General features: G+C 42.4%; 1 protein-coding gene across 3 annotated transcripts in view; it reads left to right on the forward strand.

Annotated features, from left to right (window-relative positions):
* EDEM3 (ER degradation enhancing alpha-mannosidase like protein 3) overlaps positions 1-22,512 on the forward strand; it is a 105,500-nt gene extending 82,988 nt beyond the window's left edge. For 2 of the 3 annotated variants that reach the window (XM_077278787.1, XM_077278785.1), the window contains exons 17-21: positions 8,879-9,073; positions 9,556-9,721; positions 11,821-12,006; positions 15,124-15,171; positions 17,894-22,512. In XM_077278787.1, coding sequence (XP_077134902.1) covers positions 8,879-9,073; positions 9,556-9,721; positions 11,821-12,006; positions 15,124-15,171; positions 17,894-18,282 — 984 coding nt within the window. In that variant the 3' untranslated portion in view covers positions 18,283-22,512. The remainder of the gene's footprint in view (positions 1-8,878; positions 9,074-9,555; positions 9,722-11,820; positions 12,007-15,123; positions 15,172-17,893) is intronic. The other variant, XM_077278786.1, reaches the window with a different exon arrangement.
* Positions 22,513-26,356: the final 3,844 nt, after the last annotated feature.

Here is a 26,356-nt window from a genome sequence, read left to right on the forward strand (position 1 = left end):
AATATATATTAACATATAGTCTTACAATGCATGGTCTGGCCTTACTGAAAGTGCAAGGAAGAAGAAGAAAACGACAACAAAAGTCCAAGGTCAGTATGAAATAAGATTATACAACTTTATTGATCAACAATAACAGTATAGTGGGGTGGGAAAAATGACCAAATAGGACATCGGACGCCATTCCAAGGAACAATCACAAAATGTAGATCAATATAAAAACTGTGTGGTATAAATCAAATAGATTACAAGAAAGTAATATGTGCAATTGTTATTATAGGTAGGATAGTCTAAAGTGCAAAAAGTGCTCATATAAACCTAATGTGATAGATGCATGCCCAGGACAAAGCTCGGTCACTGGTCGGTAGAAAGGATAATGTTATTTAGAGTTGCCATCGGACTATACCAACACATTATTAGAAGTAACCTTATGTAAAGTATACCTGTATAAGAGGGTCAATGGTGTGTGGCGAGGAAGCCTATAAGTGTACCGATGAGTCTGTTTGGTCCCTCATACACATGGTGGCTGTAGGCAGCTTTCCCTCATACTTCTGTGAATCTGTATTACTTACTTACCTGCATGTGTATCCAAATCTTCTTTAGAGTTTCTTCAATAATCTTTTTGAAAATGCAGCTACCGTGAGAAAATGGACTCTGATCCCTAGAGGTTTCCCCAGAGCGGCTACAGCCACCGCTCCCAGCATTGTGAACAGCTGCTGTAAGCACTGCCAGCTCACCCTCCACAATTGTGCTGCAGAGCGAGCCGTCCATCGTTGTGCCGCAGCATCCTCACAGCCAGTGTACTGTAGCCGCGCTGGGAACACCTGTATGACACCTCCTGCTTGCTGAGCTTTCAGTAAAGCCCCCGTCTCACATAGCGAGATCGCTAGCGAGATCGCTGCTGAGTCACAAGTTTTGTGACGCAACAGCGACCTCAGTAGCGATCTCGCTATGTGTGACACGTACCATCGATCAGGCCCCTGCTGCGAGATCGCTGGTCGTGTCAGAATGGCCTGGACCTTTTTTTGGTCGTTGAGGTCCCGCTGACATCGCTGAATCGGTGTGTGTGACACCGATCCAGCGATGTCTTCACTGGTAACCAGGGTAAACATCGGGTTACTAAGCGCAGGGCCGCGCTTAGTAACCCGATGTTTACCCTGGTTACCAGCGTAAATGTAAAAAAAAACAAACACTACATACTCACCATCTGTTGCCCGTCAGGTCCCTTGGCGTCTGCTTCCTGCTCTGACTGAGCCGCCGTAAAGTGAGAGCACAGCAGTGACGTCACCGCTGCGCTCTGCTCTCACTGTACGGCGGCTCAGTCAGAGCAGGAAGCAGACGCCAAGGGACCTGACGGGCAACAGATGGTGAGTATGTACTGTTTGTTTTTTTTTACATTTACGCTGGTAACCAGGGTAAACATCAGGTTACTAAGCGCGGCCCTGCGCTTAGTAACCCGATGTTTACCCTGGTTACCCGGGTGCTGCAGGGGGACTTCGGCATCGTTGAAGACCGTTTCAACGATGCCGAAGTCGTTCCCCTGATCGTTGGTCGCTGGAGAGAGCTGTCTGTGTGACAGCTCCCCAGCGACCACACAGCGACGCTGCAGCGATCAGCATCGTTGTCTGTATCGCTGCAGCGTCGCTGTGTGAGACGGGGCCTTAAGGCAGCTGGGCAACACTATTGCTAGTCATCTGCTTATTAACTGCGTTTGGAGACACGACCAGCTGCCTCTAATATGGGAAAGCTGACAGAATGATGCCATAGTATTGCAGTGTATTGTATCAGTGGTTCATTGATCACAAGTTGAATGTTAAAAATAAAAAACAAGAAATATTTGGACAGTGATCAAATCTCCTTGATTTGGGTTCTGAATGCCACTATTTTTTATTTAAAGTGAAGCAACTGAGATGCAATTGAAGACTTTCAAATTTAATTAAAGGGGTTGAACGGAAATATCCTGTGAAATGTTTTGGAATTGCAGCCATTTTTCTACAAAGCCTCCTCATTTCAGGGCTCAAAAGTAATCGGACAAATTAACATTGCCATAAATAAAATGTTCACTTTTAACGCTTTGACTGATATCTGGAAGCCATGGATGTCACCAAACGCTGGGTTTCCTCCTCTGTGATGCTTTGCCTTTACTGCAGCTGTCTTCAGTCACATCACAATAAACACTAGTCCGGGGCCATTGGAATCCATGCGTACCCATGCCATCACACTGCCTCTGCCTTGCCTTGCAGAGGATGTGGTGTGCTTTGGATCATGAGCCATTCCAAGCCTTCTCCATACTTTGTTTTTCCCATCAATCTTGTACAGGTTGATCTTGATGTCATCTGTCCAAAAAATGTTTTTCCACAACTTGGTTGGCTTCTTTAGATGTTTTTTTGACAAAGTCTAAACTGGCCTTTCTATTTTTACTGTTGATTAACCTGGTCACCCCCGAACATGTTTTCACCATCCTGACCAGGACAAATTTTAAAATTCTGACCAGTGTCACTTTGTGGTAGTATCACTGGGATATGTTGAAGTGTTCCAGATTTAAGATCTTTTTTTTTTTTTACACACTGTACTTTGTTAGTGTTAAATTAAAGGGAACCTGTTACCCCCAAAATCGAAGGTGAGCTAAGCCCACCGACATCAGGGGCTTATCTACAGCATTCTGGAATGCTGTAGATAACCCTTCAATGTAACCTGAAAGATGAGAATAAGAGGTTAGATTATACTCACGTGGGCGGTCCGATCCGATGGGCGTCGCAGTCCGGTCTGGGGCCTCCCATCGTCTTACGATGATGTCTTCACTCTGGCCTTTGCCTGCGCCTGCGCACTGCAGTACTTTGCTCTGCCCTCAACAGGGCAAGAAGTACACCTGTGCCGGAGCCGCAGCCTGAAGACAAGAAGAGGACATCATCGTAAGAAGATGGGAGGTCCCGGACCGGACCGCGACGCCCATCGGACCCGGACCGTAGTGCGACCGCCCCTGGGTGAGTATAATATAACGTCTTTTTCTCATCTTTCAGGATACATCGGGGGCTTATCTACAGCATTACAGAATGCTGTAGATAAGCCCCTGATGCCGGTGGGCTTAGCTCATCTTCTTCGGATATCGGAATTTTGGCAACCATTTTAAAACTTTTTACATTTTTATTCCCTTTCCAAACTTAGAGGTATAGTTAAGTCTAATGTTGGCTCTCCATGTTTGCAGCAGGCTCCAGCGATGAGCCTGCAAGTTTTCCAGCACATGTCGGCTGATTTGCCCCTATCATGCCCATAACATGTACCCCCTATCAGCTGCAGGTGGAAACTTGTTCCTCCCGGTTCTGTTAACATGATAAATGTAGCGGTCTATCTCTCACAGCAGCATTTGACATGCTTGTGCCGGAAGAGCTTGCATCAGTGCCTGTGTCACATGACCGTGGTTCACCGCCCAGCAGTTGGCACTCATAGCAGGTGAGCATTTCTGCCATATAGAGCAAGGCTGAAGCAAGTCCCATGGAGACTATTGAAGCAAGTGTAAAATTAAAAAAACAAAGAAACCTTTTTAGAAAAATATATAAAAGTTCAAATAACCCCCTTCAAAGTAAAACAATCACAAATGTATAAAGAATACATGCATCTGGTATCGCTGCGTTCAGAATCTCCCAGTCTATCAATATATAAAAATAATTAAATCCAATCGGTTAAAGGTGTAACGAGAAAAAAATCAAAATGCAAAAATTTTTCGTCGCTGCAACATTGCATTAAATTGCAATAACGAGTGATAAAAACATCGAATCTGCACCAGGCTGATACAATTTGTTACCCAATTTCTTTGAAGTATGCCAATACCCCACATGTGGTCAAAAAATATTTGAGGCACAGTGCAAAGCTCAGAAAGGAAGAAGCGTGATACTGTAGTGCAGATTTTGTTGTAATGGTTTGCAGGTGCCGTTTGCAGAGCCTCTAAGGTGCCAGAACAGTGGAACCCACTATAAGGGTATGTCTCCACGTTCAGGATTGCATCAGGATTCGGTCAGGATTTTCCATCAGTATTTGTAAGCCAAAACCAGGAGTGGGTGATAAATGCAGAAGTGGAGCATATGCTTCTATTATACTTTTCCTCTGATTGTTCCACTCCTGGTTTTGGCTTAAAAATCCTGACCAAATCCTGATGCAATACCTGAGACATACCCTTAGTGACCCCATTTTACAAACTACACCTCCCAATGAATTCATCTAGGGGTGCAGTGAGCATATTGACACCACATGTGCCTCACAGAATGTTATACCATTGGGCATGAAGAAAAATTAATTACGTTATTACCACCTCGTTTCAGCTCCAGATTTTACATTTTTCACAAGGGAAAATGGGTAAAAATAGCACCAATATTTCACACAATTTCTGCTTAGACACAGTGCGAGACTCAGGAGAGACAGAGCGCAATTTGCCTCCTGGAGCCCGGAATTTCCTAGAATAGTTTGCAGGCTCGTATACAGAGCCCCTAGAAGAGCAGAATCCCGTGACCACATATTGGAAAATATACCCCTTTGGGAATTTATCTAAAAGTGTAGTGACAATTTGACTCCATTGGTGTTTTCCAGAAACAACCATCAGTGGATTTTGCTGAGTGAAAATTGAAAATCTGCCGTTGTAGTGCCCCGGTATGTTGTACTACCCTCTGCGTTATGCCCAGCCCGTGCTTCTGACTACATGCACCCGTAAATTAAGTGGGCTTTCATCGTTACAGAAATGCCAAACACCACAAAAGGAGAAACAAAAAAGAGGAAATAACCTCCACTATTCTAGAGAAAACACCAAAAAAACAGGCAAAGATGCTTACCTGTCTAGGCCTCAAATCAAATGCACTATACTTGTGCAGCGGACCCGAGTAAGGATGGCGACTACACAGGTGCGGTAATACCAATGAGACAGCCAGCCTACAATCAGGGATTGGCCATTTGGTACATGAGTGCAAACAGATAATCTGCATTGTATACTGTGGCCTCTGTTCACACAGGACACATTACAGCTAGCACTGGGCAGCCCGCCACAGGGCGATTATTAATAGGCTGTGATCCAGATGCTTTGCATTTGCATTCTGTGTGAACACTGCTGCGTGCAGATTATCGGTTTGCACTGGTGTGCCAAACAGCCAATCCCTGATTGTAGGCTGGCTGTCTCATTTGGTATTACCGCACTTGTGCAGTCGCCATCCTAAGGCCATGTTCACACTTTGCGGCGTCCCTCTGCAGGTTCTCCCGCAGCGGATTTGATAAATCTGCAGGGCAAAACCGCTGCGGTTATCCCTGCAGACTTATCGCGGTTTGTTCCGCGGTTTCCGCTGCGGATTTCCGCCTATACTATTGATGCTGCATATGCAGCAATATGCAGCATCAATAGTAATGTTAAAAATAATAAAAATTGGTTATACTCACCCTCTGATGTCCGGATCTCCTCGGCACTGCACCCGGCGCTCCGGTTCCAAAGATGCTGAGCGAGAAGGACCCTTCGTGACGTCACGGTCATGTGACCGCGGCGTCATCACGGTCATGTGACCGCGACGTCACCGCAGGTCCTGTTCGCACAGCGACTCTGACCGGCCGGCCGCGTGCAGCGCTGAGAGGTGAGTATATCATTTTTTATTTTTATTCTTTTTTTTTACCCCAAATATGGTTCCCAGGGCCTGGAGGAGAGTCTCCTCTCCTCCACCCCGGGTACCACCCGCACATTAGCCGCTTACTTCCCGCAACGTGGGCACAGCCCCATCCGGGAAGTAAGTGGTTCAATGCATTCCTATGGGTGCAGAATCGCAGCGATTCTGCACAAAGAAGTGACATGCTGCGGGTTTTAAACCGCTGCGTTTCTGCGCGGTTTTTCCCGCAGCATGTGCACAGCGGTTTGCGGTTTCCATAGGGTTTGCATGTAAATGGAAACGCTATGGAAACTGCTGCGGACCCGCAGTATCAAAATCGCGGCGGTTCCGCAGTAAAAACCGCAAAGTGTGAACATGGCCTTACTCGGGTCCGCTGCACCATGATAGTGCATTTGATTTGAGGCCTAGACAGGTAAGCAGAAATGCCAAACATGTAGACACTAAATGTGTGAGAGGTGCATTTTTGATTTGGGAATTTGATGAATTTCTTTTGGGAGGCATGGAGCCATTTCACTTTTCCACAGCCTTTTGTGTTACCAGTAACATGGAAGTCCCGATATTTCAGTTAACAAATGTAACGAGTTGCTTTTTTTTATGTAGATTGAGCTGAAGCTTTTAACTGGAACATTTTACATAATGTTTGGGATCACATTTATCCTGCTCTCTACGCTGATCACTTACATGAAGGTTTTCATCTAAAACTCCAAATGATATAATGAGGCAGCAGAGTTACTCTGGACTCCGTCTTGCCTCTGTTCAGTGGTGTCCTTCTAAACTGTGGTCCACTGCACTTTTTATACCATGCCTAAAAAGATGGATATCGCCAGATCGTAGGTCAGGCAGCGTCCACAGTGCCATTATCTGGCTTATTATAGGGAATCTTCCGCATGGGGTTTCGTCTGAATTGCGTATTTCAGAGATTTGCACGGAAACCCTGGTGTAAGCGCAGAGCGCAGGATAAATCTGGAGCCTTACTGCAATCTTTGGGAGACAGAATGAACAAATCAACATCAGGTGAAAAATTGATTAAATATTCTATACGTTGTTTCTTGTGTGGTATAAGTTATTCGACCACTTTATTCTAGTCTGTGCAATTACAGTGATACCAGATTTCTATAGTTTTTTTACATTTGGCGGCCATCACACACTAAAAACTGTTTTGTTTTTTTTGAGAGCCATAATTCTTCTAGATTTCTGCTGAGTCAAGTGAGAGAGTATTTTTTGTGGGATGAGATGACCTTTTTATTACCATTTTCGGCACGTAACATTTTTTCTATCTCTCTTCCGATTTTTGGGAGGCAGAATCAACAAAACAGTTATAATACTTTTTTTCATTTTTCTTTTATATTTTTCCCTTTGTCCCTCTGAGGTTTTATCTTTTATCACTCTGTTCACTGGTTTAATGCATTGCAATGCTGTATACCTGTCAGTGTTACACTGACAGAAGCCTCTTAGACCATGCTCCTGGTGTGGTGTAACAAGCTTGCTGTGACAGCAGACCCGGGGAGTTGACATAACTACATCGGGTTGCCATTATGACGTCATGGGGGGGCACCAATCGGGCGAGGGAGCCCCCTTCCATCTCCTAGCCTCCTAAATGTTGCAATCGATATCGATCACAGTATTTAGTAGGCTAAACAACCCGGAGTGGTGCGGGCGCTGCTCCCATATGTGAGAGCTGGGGCTCGGCTGTCGCATAAGCCGAGCTCCCTGACGCGATTGCGCAGTCACAGCTCCTATGCCGCACACGTTCGCCATGACGTGACTATAGGTAATCAGTCAGGAACCCCTATCCCACAATGACATAAAGGTATGCCAAATGTTGTGAAAGGGGTTCATGGTTTGCACCTTGTGGTGAAATCTATGTATCTGCTTTCATGAGGTCTTCTCTTGGTTACTGAAATACCTACTTCCTGGAGCCTGTTCTTCACTCTTGTGAATGTTGTGAAAGGGGTTTCCTTAATCACGGAAAGGATTCTGCAGTCATCCACCACTGTTGTCTGTTCAGGCCTTTTTGAGTTCCCAACCTCACCAGTTTTTCTTTTTTTTTTTTTTTTTTGCAGAATGTACCAAACTGCTGATTTGGCCATTCCTAGCATTTCTGCTGTCTCCCTCATAGATTTTTTTTTCAGCCAAATTATGGTCTGTTTTCCCTTCCATTGAGAGCTCCTTTGACCGCATGTTGTGGGTTCTCTGCAACAGCTTCCAAGGCTAATGCCACACCTGAAATCAGCTCCAGACCTTTTACCTGTATAATGACGGATTAAGAAGGGAAGAGTCTATGCAACTCAATAAAGAGCTTTTGAGATAATTGTCTAATTAATGTTTGTCCCTTTTAAAAAGAGGTAGTTACATATTGAACAGTTGTAATCCCTGAACCCTTTCTCCAATAAGGATTTGAATACTCTCAAATTAAAGCTGAGTTTGCGCTTAAAGGGAACCTGTCACCAGGTTTGACCGATAAGAGATACGGTCATCACCTTTCAGTGCTGGTATACAGCATTCTATAATGCTGTATATCTGCCACCAACCTGACCTGCAAGAGATGAAAAATAACTTTTATTATACTTACTTGCTGTCTGGTCCGATGGGCGACGCTGGACTTGGTCCAGCACCTCCCATCTTCTTTCAATGCCTTCCTCCTGCTTGCTTCGTGTGGATGACGCATCCATTCGTCATCCACACAGTCTCCTCAGCACAGCGCTCCGGCGCAGGCGTACTTCTCTATCCTGTCGAGGGCAGAGCAAAGTACTGCAGTGCGCAGGCGCCGGGGATCTTTGACCTTTCCTGGCACCTGCGCACAGCAGTACTTTGCTCTGCAAGGCAGAGACATGCTCCTGCGTAGGAGCGCGGTGCCGAGGAGATGCGTCATCCACACAAAGCAAGCAGGAGAGCGACATCGCAATAAGAAGGGAGGCGCCAGACCGCCAAGCAGGTAAGTGCAATAAGTTATTTTTCTTCTCTTACAGATTGGAGTCCAGCCCTGAAATATATAAGTATAATGTGTGCTTGTGTGTATATGTACCGTATGTGTGTGTGTGTGTGTGTATATATATGTATATATATGTATATATATGTATATATATATATATATATATATATATATATATAATTTTTTTTTTTTTTTGCAAGGAGATAATAGTATTTATTCACTGCAGTTTCTTAATTTCCATTGCTTATTTTTCACACTGCAGAACTCAACATGAGTAATGATTAGGTTTTTGGGGTTTTTTTCTGTGTTTTTTCAGGCATCAAGCGCAATAGATGCCGAGGATGGTCTGCGTTTCATGCAAGAGATGATTGAACTTTCCAGCCAGCAGCAGAAGGAGCAGCACTTGCCTCCACGTGCAGTTCAAATAGTGTCTCACCCATTTTATGGGAGAGTGGTTTTAACTGCAGGGCCTGCACAGTTTGGAATGGATCTATCCAAAAATGTTGCAGGGGTAAGTATTAATAGACCACCTCCACACGAAAAAATAAAATGGGTAGAATTCATACGTATCACCTACATCTCTTCACATGTACAACAGAACGAAATAGAATAAAAATCTGATACAGAAATATCACTTAACATGTACTAATGAAGCACAATATATGTGATAATTAAACAGCGCTATTGATTAGTAAGGAGGGTGGTGACATGAAGTCCCTGTATCACTGGGAGGTCGGGATTTTTCTTTCTCCTTTAGAATAAAGTGAAATGTCCTCGTTGTGGAAGAAAAAAGTCCTTCTTAGTGTTAGTAAGATAAGCTGTATGTTTAGTTGCACCTAGATTGTAAATGACGGAGTTTAACGCTCGTGTTCAGGTTACTGTTGAGATTGTGATGTACAAGTGAAATGGATGTTTTTTGTTATCCTCTGTAAATGTAATGAAGAACGGCAATTTCATCATGACCAGTCCGCTCACTAACCATTTCTGTTACAGTGTCGTGGGTTTGTAGCCAAAACGGAGCCTTATAGTGGCTGCTCGGAGGTGACCAATACTGATTTCATACAAGGGAAGATTGCGCTGATGCAGCGGGGCCAGTGCATGTTTGCCGAGAAGGCCAGGAACGTGCAGAAATCGGGTGCTATAGGGGGCATTGTTATTGGTAGGTGCTCTCCCACTTAAGGATTATGCGCAAGCAGTGTAAAACTTTGATAGAGAAATAGATCTCTATCCAGTGCTTTTATGTGTACAACATATTTTTTAAAAATGTCCATTCAATTTTTTGAGCCTAAATTGCTGCTTGTGAAACCAACCTTAGCATGGCCAAATAGTGGTGAAAACTGTACCTGCAAGTTGAAACTGAAATTTCGGTTAAAATTCCTTTCTGTCCTCAAGGTGGCACCTTCCTTACTTGCTGTGGAATCTCTCCTCCAGGTGAATGGTGGCCTCCTGGCTTAGGAGGACTATGGCTCGTAATGTGTACTGCGCTGTGAGAGATGTTTGGGTGTAAAGTACACTGCACATCTGCTGGATTCTAGATTTTAACAAGAACAGATGGGCACAATGGATAGGATTGAAAATGCTTGAATGTTTCTCTCCTGGTTACATACTGTGTGATCAGAAATAACCTCAAAGTCTATGGGATATTGGGATGCACTCCCACAAAATTTAGCACAATGGTTGGAAGCCATACTTGTAAAATGGGAGTCGCCTACATTATGTGGAAACCCAACAATGTGTTTCAGGGTGGGATAAACCCTTTTCTCAGGTCATATGCAACAGGTAGCATCACCATATGCCAGTGAAATAGCATTCAACACAACCAAGAACTATTAGCCCTTTGCCATTTTTACTGTTGCTGCACCTCCGACAAAAAATGGCGTAAAAAAGTCAAACCTGCACATATGCCCCAAAATAAATACATCTGTTCGCCACACAAAAAACCAAGACCTCACAAATGTCCATTGATGTAACAAGACAAACAGTTGTGAGCTTTGGAAAAAGGTGACACCCAATTTTTATTTATTTTATAAATTTAGACTTTTTCAGCCACTAGAATTGTAAAAATATCTGTTTGGCCTCAGTGTAATTTTACTGATCTCAAGAATCACTTTGCCCAAGTCATTTTACTGAATAATAGTGTAAAAATAAATACTTTTTCTTTCACCATTTCACCACACTTGGAAGGAACTTTTTTTAAATATTTTTTTTGTCTATTGTATAATTAAAACTAGAATTTGTAGCCAGTAAACAGGTGTGTAGTTATATACTACAGCGGAAAATGTTGTGTATGTACAGGACTGCCCGCTATTGTTGGCTGATGTATTCTGCCGATTCTCTTCTCACACACTTTATGTTCAGTTTTGATTACGGTACCTTTTGTGAGACCGTCCCTTTAAGGCTACAGAGTGTTCACGTATCGCATTTTTCTTTTTTTTCTTTTTTCTGCTAATTTTTGCTGTGAAAAATGCAGAATTTTCTGCAAAATTAAGCTATCTGAAATCTCATACACACTATCAGCTTATTTTATCCCTGCAGATTTGAAGCAGATTCATACATGCAACATGTCCATTCTTTCAGCGTTTTTGCAGCGTTTTAACCAATTGTAATGAGTAGTGAAAACCACTTAAAAAGAGGAAAAAAAAAAAAAAAGTTACTTAAAAAAAAAAAAAGTTTTCCAGCAGAAGTGTCTGCACCAAATGCTTAGTGCGCACAGACTCTTACGCTACAAGGGGCAGGGTGCAGAAAATTCTTTGGGGGATGTCTTCAGGCTGCTCTGCCAAGACCTGTTGCCCACATGGTAATAATAATGCAAAGACCATTCACATTAGGACTTGCTAAAATAAAACACCTATTCCTGGAACCGTATGGCTTTATTTAAAGAAAAACAACAATCTTTCAGGAGCAACCGGAATAAAATGTTAGTAATTTTGAGCTGGAGATAGGTTGTGGTTGAGCCGACCATTACTACTGCATGTTTTCCAGTTTGTGGTGTTTCCCATAAGGCAGCATGAATATGTACTGTAGTTACCGATAGATATAATGTTCCCAGTGCTGCTGGATCTACTCCGCCAGCCAAGCCTGCTATATAAAGACTGTTCTTCCCATCTGCTGCATTGTGTCTACATGTAGTACTCCGTATTCTGCTCTCCGCAGGGTCATATTAGCAGAGCCGTCCGATGCGATGTCCTCGCCTGTCTGCATCTGGTCTTCTCACCTCATGTTCATTCTCTGTGTATGTTTTCCTCACTTTTTGTGCAGATGACAATGATGGGAGCAGCAGTGATACAGCTCCACTTTTCCAAATGGCTGGGGATGGGAAAAACACGGATGACATCGCAATCCCCATGTTGTTTTTGTTCAGCAAGGAGGGAAATATAATTCTTGATGCAGTTCATGAATACAAAGAAGTGGAAGTTCTTCTCTCTGATAAAGCCAAAGACAGAGGTAATCCATTAATATTCACATCACAAATTCTGTCTAAACATTCAAAGGGCCCCAGTACTCGCTGCAGCCCCTCCGAGCGGCTGACTGTTAGAGAACATGCAGAAATCCTATTCATAGAGGAACGGATTCATTACCCGGTCTCTAATCTCAGCCACCATGTGGATGGTAATGCTCCGGCTGCCGCTTATATGGGTATACATCAGTCATTGAAGGTGTTACTGGAAAGAACATTACATGCTTACTAAACGCCGCACGTGTCTTATTGAGTAACATGGAACTATTGGGCGATTAGTATACTGATTCTCCCCCAATTTCTCCTAGTCGGGCACAGCTTGCACCCCACAACTGTCGTACGTATCATGCACCACATTATCATGCATTTAGACACATTTTCTGCCTTATTAGTTAGGTGTAGGCCATGGTGTACTAGTGACCCTGCTCCAAAGAAGTACCAAAATATTGGCTTAAATTTCTAGTACAAAGTTGATATTAGATGACGTTAACTTGGAAAATGCATTGTAAAGATTTGTATGAACCCCTGTGATACATGGTCACAGCTCAGGTTTTCACTGTCTAATAAAGATGTAGTGAATCTGTCCCACTGCTCCAACCAGAATCTGTGTACAATACATCGATCACTTGTAAAAGATGAAAGGTGGCCATACACATTGGATAAATAACCATTGAATGGGCCTTCTGCCTGGGGAATGATTGTTTCGCCCACATAGTTTAGTCTACATTACTATCAGAGCCGTTCAACTTGGCCATAAAGCTAAATAACACCTGGGAAGGTTCAGAGATTTTTCTGTGAATATTTCTTCCCGACAGAAGATTGGTTGTACATGAAAAGATCTTGTATTATAAGGAGAGATCCCTTCTTAGATAAATCTTCATATGTGGCCTTGTTTCTTCAGACAGTGGCGGTGTTCTTGGTTGACTGAATCGATCCCAGGTTTCACCTGCCGAATATTTATTTAGGTTGAAATTCTCCTTGTTCATTTAGTATAGTCTCTGTACGTGCACTGTAAGACTTCTATGTATGCGGACACGGAGCACTTCTGTGTCCGTGTATTAGCAGCTGACTGGTTTGCACTTCTTTACATTTGAATGAGTTGACCAAATTGAACAAATTCTATGCCCACATTTGATATCAAATTGTTACTTGCGAGCAATCCGTCTTGTACTTTCTGCTCTGCTTTCAATCAACCAGAGATAAACTAAAGAAACAGATTTATGCTATAAAGCGATTTTTATGGTTAACATTTTTTCAGTAAATTACAGAAAACTTAAAAGAAAAAAGACTTTTATACAAAGATACCATCAATGCTGAGATAATTATCAGAAGTAGACTTCAGAGACCAAGCTGTAGTTTTATTGATTTCCAGGCAACATCCCTGAATGGATACTGGTCCAATTTATAAAGGGTAACCTGAGCCATTTTTACTCTAAATGGTTTTGGAAAGTATTTGCTTTTTACCAATATCTGCTTTATATTTGCCCATGTTGTTCAGACTGAGATTAGAAATAAAAGACAAATGAAGGAGATATTATGCATTTTCCTCTCTGATTAAAAGCTAAAACTTCACATAATGAATAGAGATGAGCGAACGTTCTTGGACATCGTGTTATCCGAGCATGCTCCGGTGTTAACTGAGTGTCTAGATGAAAAGTAGTCGGCATCCAGCTGCAGGATTGAATTATTGGTGTCACAGCGCTGCCATATTGGTTGTTGCCTTTAACTTTGTTTCTCACAAACTGCTGGTAAAATTGGCAAAATGATAGTTTTCCATCCGTTTGAGAAGATAATTTGGAGGTGACACCATTTCTGAGTTGTCTGAGTCTCAAGATGAAATTGGTCAAAGTCTGTTTTAACTCTGTAATATCATGGTCTATGGTATTCATTAAAAAGTCAGGACAAAACTTTTTGTTGCTATGTTTGGGGGTGACTGGATTTAAATTGTATTAGATCTGCAAGCTTGTGCTAAGCTGCCACCGAATGGCTACGTGTTTGGTGATTTGTGGTTGTTTAGACAGACTGACCGCGCTTCCAGTGCACACGGACTGAACGGACTGATCAATAATAGATCGTTCTGTGCACATAGGCGCAGAATTAGATTTCCTGTGTACACAGGACCTGCTGATGAGGACAATTAACTGTACACTTAAAAATTTTACACAACAAACGAGTGTTTTTCTCATTGGTCATGTGATTGCTACCCAATTTACCCTGCCAATTATCTGGAAATGTTTGTTTGTAGGATATTTGGCCAGTGTAAATGTACCATAAGTGTATTTTAGAGCGGTCAGGCAAAGTTTACTTGTACATGGAAAAATAATAATTTTAACTCTACTAGATGATGGGTGAAATGGAAATATGGAGATCCACATGTTTGGTATAGTCACATAATGTCCAGGACAATCAGGAGATCCAGTCTTAGGTCTGCAGGATCACACACAGGTGCACACCGGTTGTCACAACACTCACTTTCCGCCACCCTGCCTTCCGAGGACACCAGACTACAGATGGTGCAAAGGTGGGCTGGACTCAGATAACATAGTGTGATGGGTTGTGCAATGTTGCGTTGGCTTAATCTTACCTCGTCACGGACGGTTATCTCATCAAATAATGAGTCATGATGACTTTTGCTACATCTGTATCTCTTATTTCCACATCATAATTGGCACTGTGCCTAATGCTGGCAACACAGGCGTTTCAGATGGCCGCTTTAGGATGCACTTTGTATTCATGAATGGTCTGTAAAGATCAGAGTTTTCAACAACACACGGCAGGAATAAGGTAAAATCACAAATCGCCAATCGATCTGTGGCCTGGTCTGGTGATCTCTTGATGGGATTCAGACATTATTTTTGCACAATTAAAGTGAAACAGCGGAAAATATTCCAAACCAAATATTAACTATTCTACGTGTATCTGTCTTCTGTCAACGTCTGTTAGTTTGTGTCATGAAGGATAGCAGTAAATTGTCCTCAGTCTACCTTCCACAATCACTGTGTATGACCGGCTTTATTGAGGAACTGTAGGCTTCTAGATAAACCAATTTTCTCTATATTTATCATCTCTCTTCCCCTTTTTAATTGCTGCTATTGGAATTTCAGCAACTATTTTTAAAGGTAAAATAGTTCCAGACTACATTAATGAAAGCAGTAAGTACTTGCATTTGCCACATAATACATAGTTTGGATTACCATGCTCAGAGATGCACAAGTGTATGTTCACACTACCTACTATCATGTCTAAAAATGTGGATTGAGAATCCTCCCAGAGAACACAATTTAATAAAATGCATGTTAAACAGAAAAGGCACCAACAATTAAAAATTCCCAAACTTTCTCTTCGCCCTTTCTCCTATTTGGTGTTGTATCACAATTAGAGCTGATAAATGAAATTTTCTGTGTCCCAGATCATATTGTGCCTTTCTTCTTGCTGTCCTGTGTCAGACTTAAAGGAACGGTCAGCACTAGGCGAGTGTTCCAACCAAGTCCAGGCGTTCAGTGCATCGTGACATGGCCACACATTTACCGTATATACACCTTACCACCTGCTTGTATTCCCTCGATTTCCACCCTCCCTTGTCTTTGATAGCTTTGGTTTACTAGAGCCAGAGAAGGGCAGAGGTGCTGGAAATCAAGCAGATGGGAAGGTGTACATAAATGGTTGGCCATGGCATGAAGCAGCGAGCGCCTGGACTTGGTTTGAGTAGTCATTCTGTGCTGACAGTTCCTGTAAGATAGCGGACTGCTGCAGGAGCCTCTCCCCACTGCCCATCTGCAGCACAGAAAAAGCTTAAGCATAGCCCAGCCCCCAACTTCTTCACCAGCCAAAATTGGAACAAATTAGTCTATTTTTACAAGACTGTGTTGTTATCATGTAGAAAGTCCTGCAACCGTGTGAGCAAGATTATCTGCCGGTTACGTAAATCCTTTAGTTTCTCGATTAAGTGTTCCTTTATTTATAGTATTTCATTGTGTTTGAAGAGGTGTTCCCAGGATTGAAAGTTCTCCCCTAACCATAAGGAGCTCCACCACTGGACCAACAACAACTAACAGGTCCATCTGGAATGGAGCGCAGATGCCCACACCGGACCCACACTCCTGTCACTGTCTGTGGCATTGCCAGGAGCAGATGAGCACTGTAACTCTGCTTTTTCATGTAGTCCGGTAGATTTCCACTCAATTTAAGATGCCAGAGGTCCGACCGCTGAGATATGGAATAAGGGGTCATTTTCAGTTCTGACAATACCCTGTTAATTGTTGCTTGCAATGTGTAGTTGACTAGCTTTTTTTCTTATGTAGAATTTTTTGGGTTTTAGTCTAATAACAAGATTAAAATATATATATATTTCCTAAATCATTGCAACATGTGATTATCAAACTTTGTAGGATATGTAAAGGGTCCTCTTCCTTGTCTGTTGGCAGCTTTTAGCCTCTTTTCCTGCCTGCGGACAGCTAGGTATAGTTTCTTCAGCGGGTGTACTGCAAGTGTACACACTAATAAAACTTTTTTGGACTTTTTTTCCCCCAAAACCTTATTAACTAACTAGTATTTTAAGCAAATATATAGCATATAATAATATATAATTACCAGATGGTGGCCCGATTCTAACGCATCGGGTATTCTAGAATATGTGTGTATGTATGTAGCAGCCACATAGTATATAGCACAGGCCACGTAGTATATAGGAGCCATGTAGTATGGTGAATACCCGATGCGTTAATACAGGCCAAACAGTATATGACACAGCCCACACAGTATATAGCAGCCATGCAGTATATAACACAGGCGACAAAGTATATAACACAGGCCACGTAGTATATAACAGGGCACATAGTATATAGCACAGCCCACACAGTATATAACACTGCCAATGTAGTATATAGCACAGCCCCCGCAGTATATAACACTGCCCATGTAGTATATAGCACAGCCCACACGCAGTATATAACACTGCCCATGTAGTATATAGCAGCCATGTAGTATATAACACTGCCCATGTAGTATATAGCACAGTCCACGCAGTATATAACACAGCCCACGCAGTATGTAGCAGTGTGGGCACCATATCCCTGTTAAAAAAAATTTAAAAAAAAACCGAAAAACCTGCTATACTCACCCTCGGTCGTCCGACGATGCGCTCACGCCTGCCGCCATCTTCCTTCCCAGGATGCATTGCGAAATTACCCAGATGACTTAGCGGTCTCGCGAGACCGCGAAGTCTTCTGGGTAAGTTCACAATGCATCCTTGGGAACGGAAGATGGCGGCAGGCGCGAGCGCATCGTCGGACAACCGAGGGTGAGTATAGCAGGTTTTTAGTTTTTTTTAAATTATTTTTAACATGACATATTTTTACTATTGGTGCCGCATAGGTAGCATCAATAGTAAATAGTTGGGGACACACAGGGTTAATAGCAGCGGTAACGGAGTGCGTAACACCGCGGCCTGTTACCGCTGCCATTAACCCTGTGTGAGCGGTGACTGGAGGGGATTATGGAGCGGACGCCGGGCACTGACTGCAGGGGAGTAGGGGAGGGACTAATCGGACTGTGCCCGTCGCTGATTAGTCACGGCAGCCATGACAAAGCAGCTGCCGAGACCAATCAGCGACGTGGGATTTCTGTGACGGACGTTGAGGACAGAAAGACGGAAGTACCCCTTAGACAAATATATATATACATACATACATACACGCTTAAGGGATATCAGCCTGACTTTTCCTTAGTCCTTCAGGTCAGTACAAATGCTGCCGGTGTATGATACAAAGTGTGAGTACATTGCATGAGCTTTCCTTTCCTGTCCCTGAACTATTTAGTTTTGTGAAATATTTGCTTGTAGAACATGATATTTATTTCATTTGATCTTTTATTTAGACCTGGATGGAGAGAGTGGAGAAAACAGATCTTTAGAAAATGATTCGCAAAAACAGATTTCGACAGAACAATCAATTCCCCAGGAGGAGACAGTGAGCACCAAGGACTCTGAAGGTGATTCCCCACCACCATCTCAGCTGGATGCTCTCCATTCCTTAGATATAGACCACACTCCTGATCCGACAGGGGGAGATCTTCCATCAGAAATGAAACCACCCCACAGTGATGATAGCCGTGACTTTAGAGAGAACTCACAGACTCCAACAGAAAATACAGAAAAATCTGAAAATGAGGGGTGGGACAGTAAAGTGCAGCCAATGGAGTCTATATTGGCAGATTGGAAAGAAGATATTGAGGCTTTTGAATTGATGGAAAAAGATGAACTATGACCAAAAATAATTCTCAGAACTTCTACTTAAATAATGGAAAGCTTATTACTTGCCTTCCCTAAGGGAAAGACATTATTGTGAACAGCGAATGTGAAAGCGAATACTTGGCATTGTCCTATGTACATTTTTCAGTGGATGCACAGTCTCCAATCATATCCAGATCAAGTGTCGTGGTGAATCATAGGACTCTTCAATTAAAAAAAAAAAGTTGTCAGAGCAAAGATGATATTTCTATTTTTATGATTATCTAAAAGGGCTTTGTTTCAGAAAGCGAATGCCTGTACTGTTTTTTGAAAGCAATCTCCATTTTCTTCACTAAAACTGAAATCTGTGTACATGTGGTATACAGGATTTGGTTACATTTATTTATTAAAAACTTTTGTGCATAAGAATCTCCCAGCCGCTTATAAACCGTAGTTTGGACGGAAGTATTTGTGTATTAGTGATCCCAGTGTTTGTAGCTGCTCAGGCCACCATAGAATAACCCGAGTAGCTACCTGATGTGGGCTCTGGGGACCAGCATCTGCCAGAATCGCCTCCCAGCATACTATGTTTATTTGCTAAATGTGGTTAGCCTGGTAAGTGAAATCCACATAGTTAATAACCTTGGCATTGTCTGTGCCCTGCTTGATCAACATGCAATATTTTTGGGCAAAGATATTTTTCATACATGTTTATTAAGGTATTGAGCCTTCAGTAAATGTACCATTGTGTAGTTTTCCCTGCTTGTACGGGCGGGCCTGGTATATGTCAGGTGTTTGTCCTTGGTTTGCGTGTCTTCAGGTCGCGCTGCACATCTAATTGTCTGCATATCTTTGCTATAAAGAATGGTCCAAACCGCGCTCTCCACCCCTGTGACCGCTTCGGGTTGTTGGGTTACTAGCCGAGTAGAGCCATAGGGGGATTCTGCCAGACCAAGTCTACTGCTGGGTTCTTGGTTATCTGTTGGGTGAGCCAACTCTTCAGACTTTCCTTCTTCGTTTTTTTTTAATAATTGCATAGACATTTGACACCCAATGCACTTGTTTCTGGGGCACTTTTTTTGATCGATTTTAAATATTGATTTCATTGTTTTGGGAGTTTTATAAATGTTAAACCTTACTGCATAAAACCTAACTGAGCATGCATTACTGCCAACCCTTCTGTGTCTTTCTCAGAGGGGTCTCATAAGCTTGCACTTGTTTGCTAGAGGCTTTTTTTTTCTTTTTAAATATTATCATTTCTGTGCAAGAATGATCATAACGAGCGACCCCAAGAACTTCCAGTGAAAGATGTGGCAAAAGATACTCATATCAGAGCCATACGAAAATGGTAACGTTACAGCTTTGCTGAGGCTGATGTAGAATATGACTTTAGGAAAGTAGCATTTTTGCCCTAATATACAGCCACATATCGTTTAAAGGTGAATCATTTTTTTTAATTAGTCGCATAACTTTTTTTTCTATTCCCTAATCTTGTCCTGTGTAAATGTTTGCGTCGTTAGTGTTAATATATTCACCAATCACCATTCTGCTCCTTTTCCTGGTCACATGATGACCATTCCGACTATCCAGATCACTGTATGAATGGGCCAGAAGTCTCTTTAACATGGAGAATCGTTCTGAGGCTCCTTAGGCTTACATTGTAAAAGACACTTCTGGGTCGCACCGTGTGCAGTGTGATCCTGACAGTCTGCGTGATCGAACATGTGAGTGAGGAGAGGAGCGGAACAGCGCTGGATACTGGCGAAGACGGCGATCGCTAAGGGCTTATGCAGACATCCATGCATCTGTCTGTTCACGGACCACAATGCACTAATAATAATCTTTATTTTTATGTAGCGCTAACATATTCCGCATCGCTTTACAGCTTGCACATATTATCATCACTGTCCCCAATGGGGCTAACAATCTAAATTCCCTATCAGTATGTCTCTGGAGTGTGGGAGGAAACCGGAGAACCCGGAGGAAACCCACGCAAACACGGGGAGAACATACAAACTCCTTGCAGATGTTGTCCTGGGTGGGATTTGAACCCAGGATTCCAGTGCTGCAAGGCTGAAGTGCTAACCACTGAGCCACCGTGCTGACTGGCCGTGGGTTTACTGACCCAAGCATGACCGCCTCATAGCCTTTTGTTTAGCGGGGAGATGAGCTGATACCTGGATAGTTTGGCCGAGGCCCTCTCGTAGGGAACACCGTAGCGCTTAGAGGTCAACCAAGTAATCATTCAGCTGACTGTTATCGGATGTATGGCCGGCTTACGGGTGGAGAAGACATCCCAGAATAAACAACATAAGATGTGTTATCAGCTTATTTTTATTAATCAAGTTGGCCTCATTTTTGTTTTTCTGTGCAACCTTTTTCCTGGCTTGTGAGATTTGTGATCGTCCTGCAGGTCTGTGCCGGAAACAGTTGCCTGACTATGGACTGTAGGTTTAACGAACTGTAGTGTTAAATTGACATGTCCTCCACTTTCTAGCCCCAGTTCTCGGTATCGTCACCATAAGACTCCTTCTCACCTCTTTGAACAGTGTAGATATATCACCGTCTAAATCTGTTTTTACTAAGCTATCATTGTATATTGCAGTTTTAGTGCTGACTTTTTTTATTTATTTTTTTCTGGTTAGTAATGCCTCGCATGGTGCGGATTCTGTGCCCTACATACTGTTATTGCCTCACTGCATGCTATGTGTCACACAACAGATGTTCATTTTTTGATGGTTGCAATCTGACACTTACCCATTAGGCTAATCTGTCACCAGATTTTTGCTACCCCATCTGAAAGCAGAAAAATGTAGGTGTAGAAACCCTGATTCCAGCCATCTGTCACTCACTGAGCTGCTTGGTACAGTTTTGATAAAATCCCTGTTTTATCTGCCACAGATCTAGCAGTTCTCTGAATGCTGGGCCCTGTGTAACCCCGTCCACGACACAAACACTGGCGGCTTTCCGTGTACAGTGTGTATAGGCATAAAGCTGGTAGGTGCGGGGTTATACAGAGCAGGAGGACAGCATTCAGTGAGACAACTAGTCCTCTAGTGATAATCTCCAACTGATTTTATCAAAACTACAACAAGCAGCCCAGTAAATCCCACCTTTGATCAGGCTTTCAGCCCCCATTCTGCTCTCAGATTACATGGCAACAACCTGCTGACTTATTCCCTTTCAGATGGTAAAAAGTGTGTTTTATGGTTTTGCCTCCCTTACTGCATGCATTTAGCTTGTGTGCCGTTCAGCATGAGTTGAGCCAGCAATGTAGGCCAGTATACAATTGTGCAAAGTGTTTGAGACCAGGATCTCCCCGAATTCTGTCCTTTCAGTACACGGTCATGTGTACAGTGGCTTATCACAATGCTCTCATTTATTGCCTTTGGTGTCTCCTTGATTCTCATGCTGTAGATTAGTCTAAAGGCAGACTGAACATGAAGCTTGTTACTGCCGCAAAAGCCCATCGAGGGTCCTTTGTCTCTGTAATAGTGTACGCAAGTCCTGTCCAATTAGTAACGTACCCTAATAGTTAAGGTTGTAAGAAATCTGATATACCTCAATTTGTTTCATTTTCAGAAAGGGTTAATGTTGGCTTTTTATAAAAAAAAAAAAAATCCAATCTGTGTATCGTTTACATTACTTAATGGGGATTAGATGTAAAGGAATAGATTACCGGAACAGGTTATTTGTAAAGATTTAAATATGTTATATGACTGTGGTTTTCATATGTGGTAGATGCCCGGCACCGGATAGCGCTGCCCTAGTAATATTGCCAGACTGATTTCTCTAGATCACGGTAACCCCTTCCCTTATGATGAGAGGGAAACAACTGTGTGAGGCCACTTGGGACCAGGCACCGCAGAGGAGAAGTAGGATTGCTTGGTACCTATTCGTATGAATGGACGACCACGTAATGGATGACCATGTAGAATATGGTCCCTATTGACCTTTAGATCCTAAAGTCAGTGATGGCTGTTGTAGCAATGTAAAAATCTGAAGAGTTTTAAGTTCTTTGCTTTTATTGAAAACCCTACATGTTAGAAACAAAAGTATGGAAAGTACATATTTTATTGTTCTTAGTTTTGCCAGACTTGTTAATCTCAGTAGATGTACTAAACATTTGAGGCAATCCCTTCGCTCAAGCAAAATTACCGTACATGGTTAGTCTTGAGAACTGATCAGAGCTTTGACAAGTAATCTGTCCTGATTGTTTTATTAACATGTCAGAACCCTTTGAATAAACAAATACTCTACAAAATAAGGGTATGTGTACACGTTCCGTTTTTTGCGCATTTTTTTCGGCGGTTTTCCACTGCAAAAATGCATAAAAAACGCATACATTAAGCATCCCATCATTTTGAATGCATTACGTAATTTTTGTGCACATGCTGCGTGTTTTTCCGCGATAAAAAACCATTGCGGAAAAATACGTAGCATGTTCATTAATTTTGCAGATTTTTCACGGATTTCTCGCTATTTAATGCATTGGGAAGCTCCGGAAAAGAAACACAAAAAATCAGCGCAAAAAACGTGTGGATTTTATGCAGAAAATCTCCGGTTTTGTTCTGGAAATTTCTGCATAAAATCCTGACGTGTGCACATACCCTAAGTGTTGGGGTACTTTCACAATAGCGTTTTTTGCAATACGTCGCAATGCGTCGTTTTGGCGAAAAAACGCATCCTGCAAAGTTGTCTGCAGGATGCGTTTTTTCCCCATTGACTAACATTAGCGACGCATTGCGTCGTGTTGTGGCGGACCGTCGGCAGCAAAAAACGTTGCTTGCAACGTATTTTGCTACGTTGAGAACATCTTTTACGACCGCGCATGCGCGGCCGGAACTCAGCCCCCTCCTCCCCGCACCTCACAATGGGGCAGCGGATGCGCTGAAAATCAGCATCCGCTGCACCCGTTGTGCAGCGCAAACAACGCTAGCGTCGGTACGTCGGCCCGACGCACTGCGACGGGCCGAGTACGACGCTAGTGTGAAAGTAGCCTTACCCTGATCTAATAGAAAGCTTAAGGCCTCATTCAGGCGTCAGTTTTTCTCACATAAGAGAAAATTTGGCCAATTATTTTGATCAGCGTGCACTTGGAGTATCTTTTTTTTCATGTATGTGGAGAAAAGAGTTTCTCTACCTTCTCCTTTCTGACAGTCCTTGAGTATCGGACCACAATCTGTTGTTGTTCCAATGTGGTCTGATATTTTTTCACGAACCCATAGACTTGCATTGCTGATACTGATCCGACCCTTGGATTCAAAATCTGACATGTCTCGGTTTTCTGAAACAGACCACTCTGTCCATAAAAAAAAAAAGACATACGAAAGCCCCATTGGTTATCAGAAGCTGGCACTCCTACCAGAAAAACCGACGTCTGACAGTACCCTAACTGTCTGAGCATTAAGTGTTTTCTATGGACATTAAAACGTTATTTGGCTATTTTGCAAGTAGAAAATGATGAAACTTATAATCATCACTGATGTCCTGAATTCAGCTCCGTCCTCACTCATTTGGGTGTCTGCACCTCACAGCGAGCCCCCTCATCGTGTATTGGCAGAGAAGCTGTGTTCACATGAGCATATAACAAAAAATTGTCTGCGTTTCATCTAGAAAAGCTGGCGATTCTCAATTGTCATCCGTAATGAGATCCATATGACTTCTGTTCTTATACATCAGCAGTTAATAACATTTTTCAAGGTGAAGTACAGTTTCCTATATTAAGGAAGTGCAATGTATGCGTAAAAATCAGATGCTATACGTTTTGATCTGTTTGTGATCTGATTTTTGTATTTATTTTGCCCACCCATAAACTTGTATGGATGAGTCTCATCTAATACACACTGCATGCTGGAATTTTTTTTTTTTTCCACAAAAAAAAAAAAAAAAGCTATAGGACAGCCCATTTTAATAACTTTGTTCCTGAGTGCAGCCAGCTTCTTCACAGCCAACACTCGGACTGAAAATTAGGTTGTGTTGGCTTGGCCGGAAGGTGAGGAAGCTCTCTGAGCACGTCAGAACAAACTCAGAAGTGAATCTGCGGGGATGACCAGAGGGTCTAAATTTGGAGCATCAGCGTCTATGACATGAAGAATTTTAAGTTTTTAACATTTGTCTAGTTGCAAAGCAACCAAATATTTTTGTCCTCAGACAGCCCCTTTCTTAACCTCCTGGATTGTCAACAGCCACCAACCCTGCATTGAAGGTCCTGTTTAGAATCTGTGTCTGCCAGGTCCATTGTATCGAAGCGTTGTTCCAGACCGCTAGTAGCTGATGGAGTGCGCAGCTGGGAGTGGCCAGGTCTGTTCATTCCAGCCATCTGATACATTTTTGCAGTGTACTGACCCAGGCTGTGGCTTCGCACATCTAACATTGGTCTATAATGGAGGTGCCAGTTGCCCTTTATCTGAGAAGATATGTAATACAAGGAGATGTAGAGACGTAAGCCACTGCTAGACCGAATCCTAGAAACTTATTGGAGACTGCCAGATATCTATTTACAAAGGAATTAAAGGAACTTATGTCCCCTCACACGATTAACCAGCACATATGGGGTTAATCTGTCGGTTAATGGTGTTCTAAAGCTGTGTGGCTGATGTACTGAAAGCCTGGCTACCGAGGGAAAATTCACTTTTTTTTTTCTCCCATCATCCTACGGCTTTCAGTCTTCGAGACACAGCTTCAGTCATCGCTCGGTATACAATGAGTGGTGGTTGCTGGCACGCCCTAGCACACTGACCGTGGTCTTTACAATGTATCACTGCAGAACCGGCTGTCAGTCAGTGCCGGAATGTGGTTACAGATGCCGCTCGCTATGTGCTGAGCAGTGTCTCAAGATGCACCTCTAGGACTGAGAACTCGAGACTTCCAGTAGGAATAACGTTCATTTCCTCCCTTTAGCCGGGCCTTTAGTGCAGCGACTGTACAGTTTTACAACACTAATAACCTGCTGATTAACCCCATTTATGTGGGTTAGTGGCATTTAGGGACATGACTGTTGCCTTTAAACTTAAGTTGCATAATTAGTAATTCACTTCATAGAACTGAATGTTACCTGGATAAGGGTTACTTGCATTACATGGGTCTCTGGATAGTTTCGCTGTGCCTTTAGTGACACTTAAATAAAGTCTGAAGCCTGCATTTCCAGCATAATCTGTATTTTGTATCTGGGGGTAGCCTATTTTTTATTTCTCTACGGTTATATGCTCGCATCTTGGATCTGAACTGCCAATTTTCATAAGACGTGCAATTAGTCCCTTAGTTCCTAAAGCTCAATCAGTCCATGCATGTGTGTGATACACCTGATTATTAGAACTCCTCCTTTTTTTAACTTTTCATTTATTTTATAAACAGGCATTTTATTTGGCAAAAAAGTCCAGTGGCACAATATTCTGTAATGTTTTGAAAGAGCCCAGTTTTAACGTGTATATAACCCCATGTGTATATAATTGTGTATTTGACTTGATTATAAAGATTTAATAAAGTCCTGTAAATATTCTACATCTGGTTAATGTATATCTATATTTACCTGCCTTTTGTGTCAAACCACAGTAAACTCCAAATAACAAATGCAAGTATCCATTTTACCAGATTTTAACATGTATACCTTAAACACAACTGCTTAAGTCTTTTAAATGGTCTACTGATTTGATAATGATGATCAATTTGTAAGATTCTAAGGATATATCACCATTATTATAGTAGTTGACAACCCCTTTACTTTTATGTCTCCATTCACATTATACCTAGCTAAAACCTGGTAATTTTACCATGGTCGGCTGGCCATCTAATATTTGGGGTGGCTTCCTGAATTTCTCTAGGAGATTGACAGGGTAGGGAAGGACCAGCCATTTTGAATGAGAGATAAGCATATTGAAGACATGTCTGGTGTGGGCTTATTTGACAGTGGTTGCTCTCCTCTCCCTACATACAACACATGCTGTGCTATCTGTGGGTGGTCACTTTTGATGACTACTAGAGATGAATGAATATTTCAAGGTTTGGTTCGGATTTCGATCAGCGAATTTGCAATATTCACAGATTTTTATTTTTTTTTTTTCAAATATTCGCCAAACATAACCTAACACCATTCAAGGCAATGGGAGGCA

The sequence above is a fragment of the Ranitomeya variabilis genome, chromosome 8, assembly GCF_051348905.1.
Source record: "Ranitomeya variabilis isolate aRanVar5 chromosome 8, aRanVar5.hap1, whole genome shotgun sequence".
NCBI lineage: Eukaryota > Metazoa > Chordata > Amphibia > Anura > Dendrobatidae > Ranitomeya > Ranitomeya variabilis.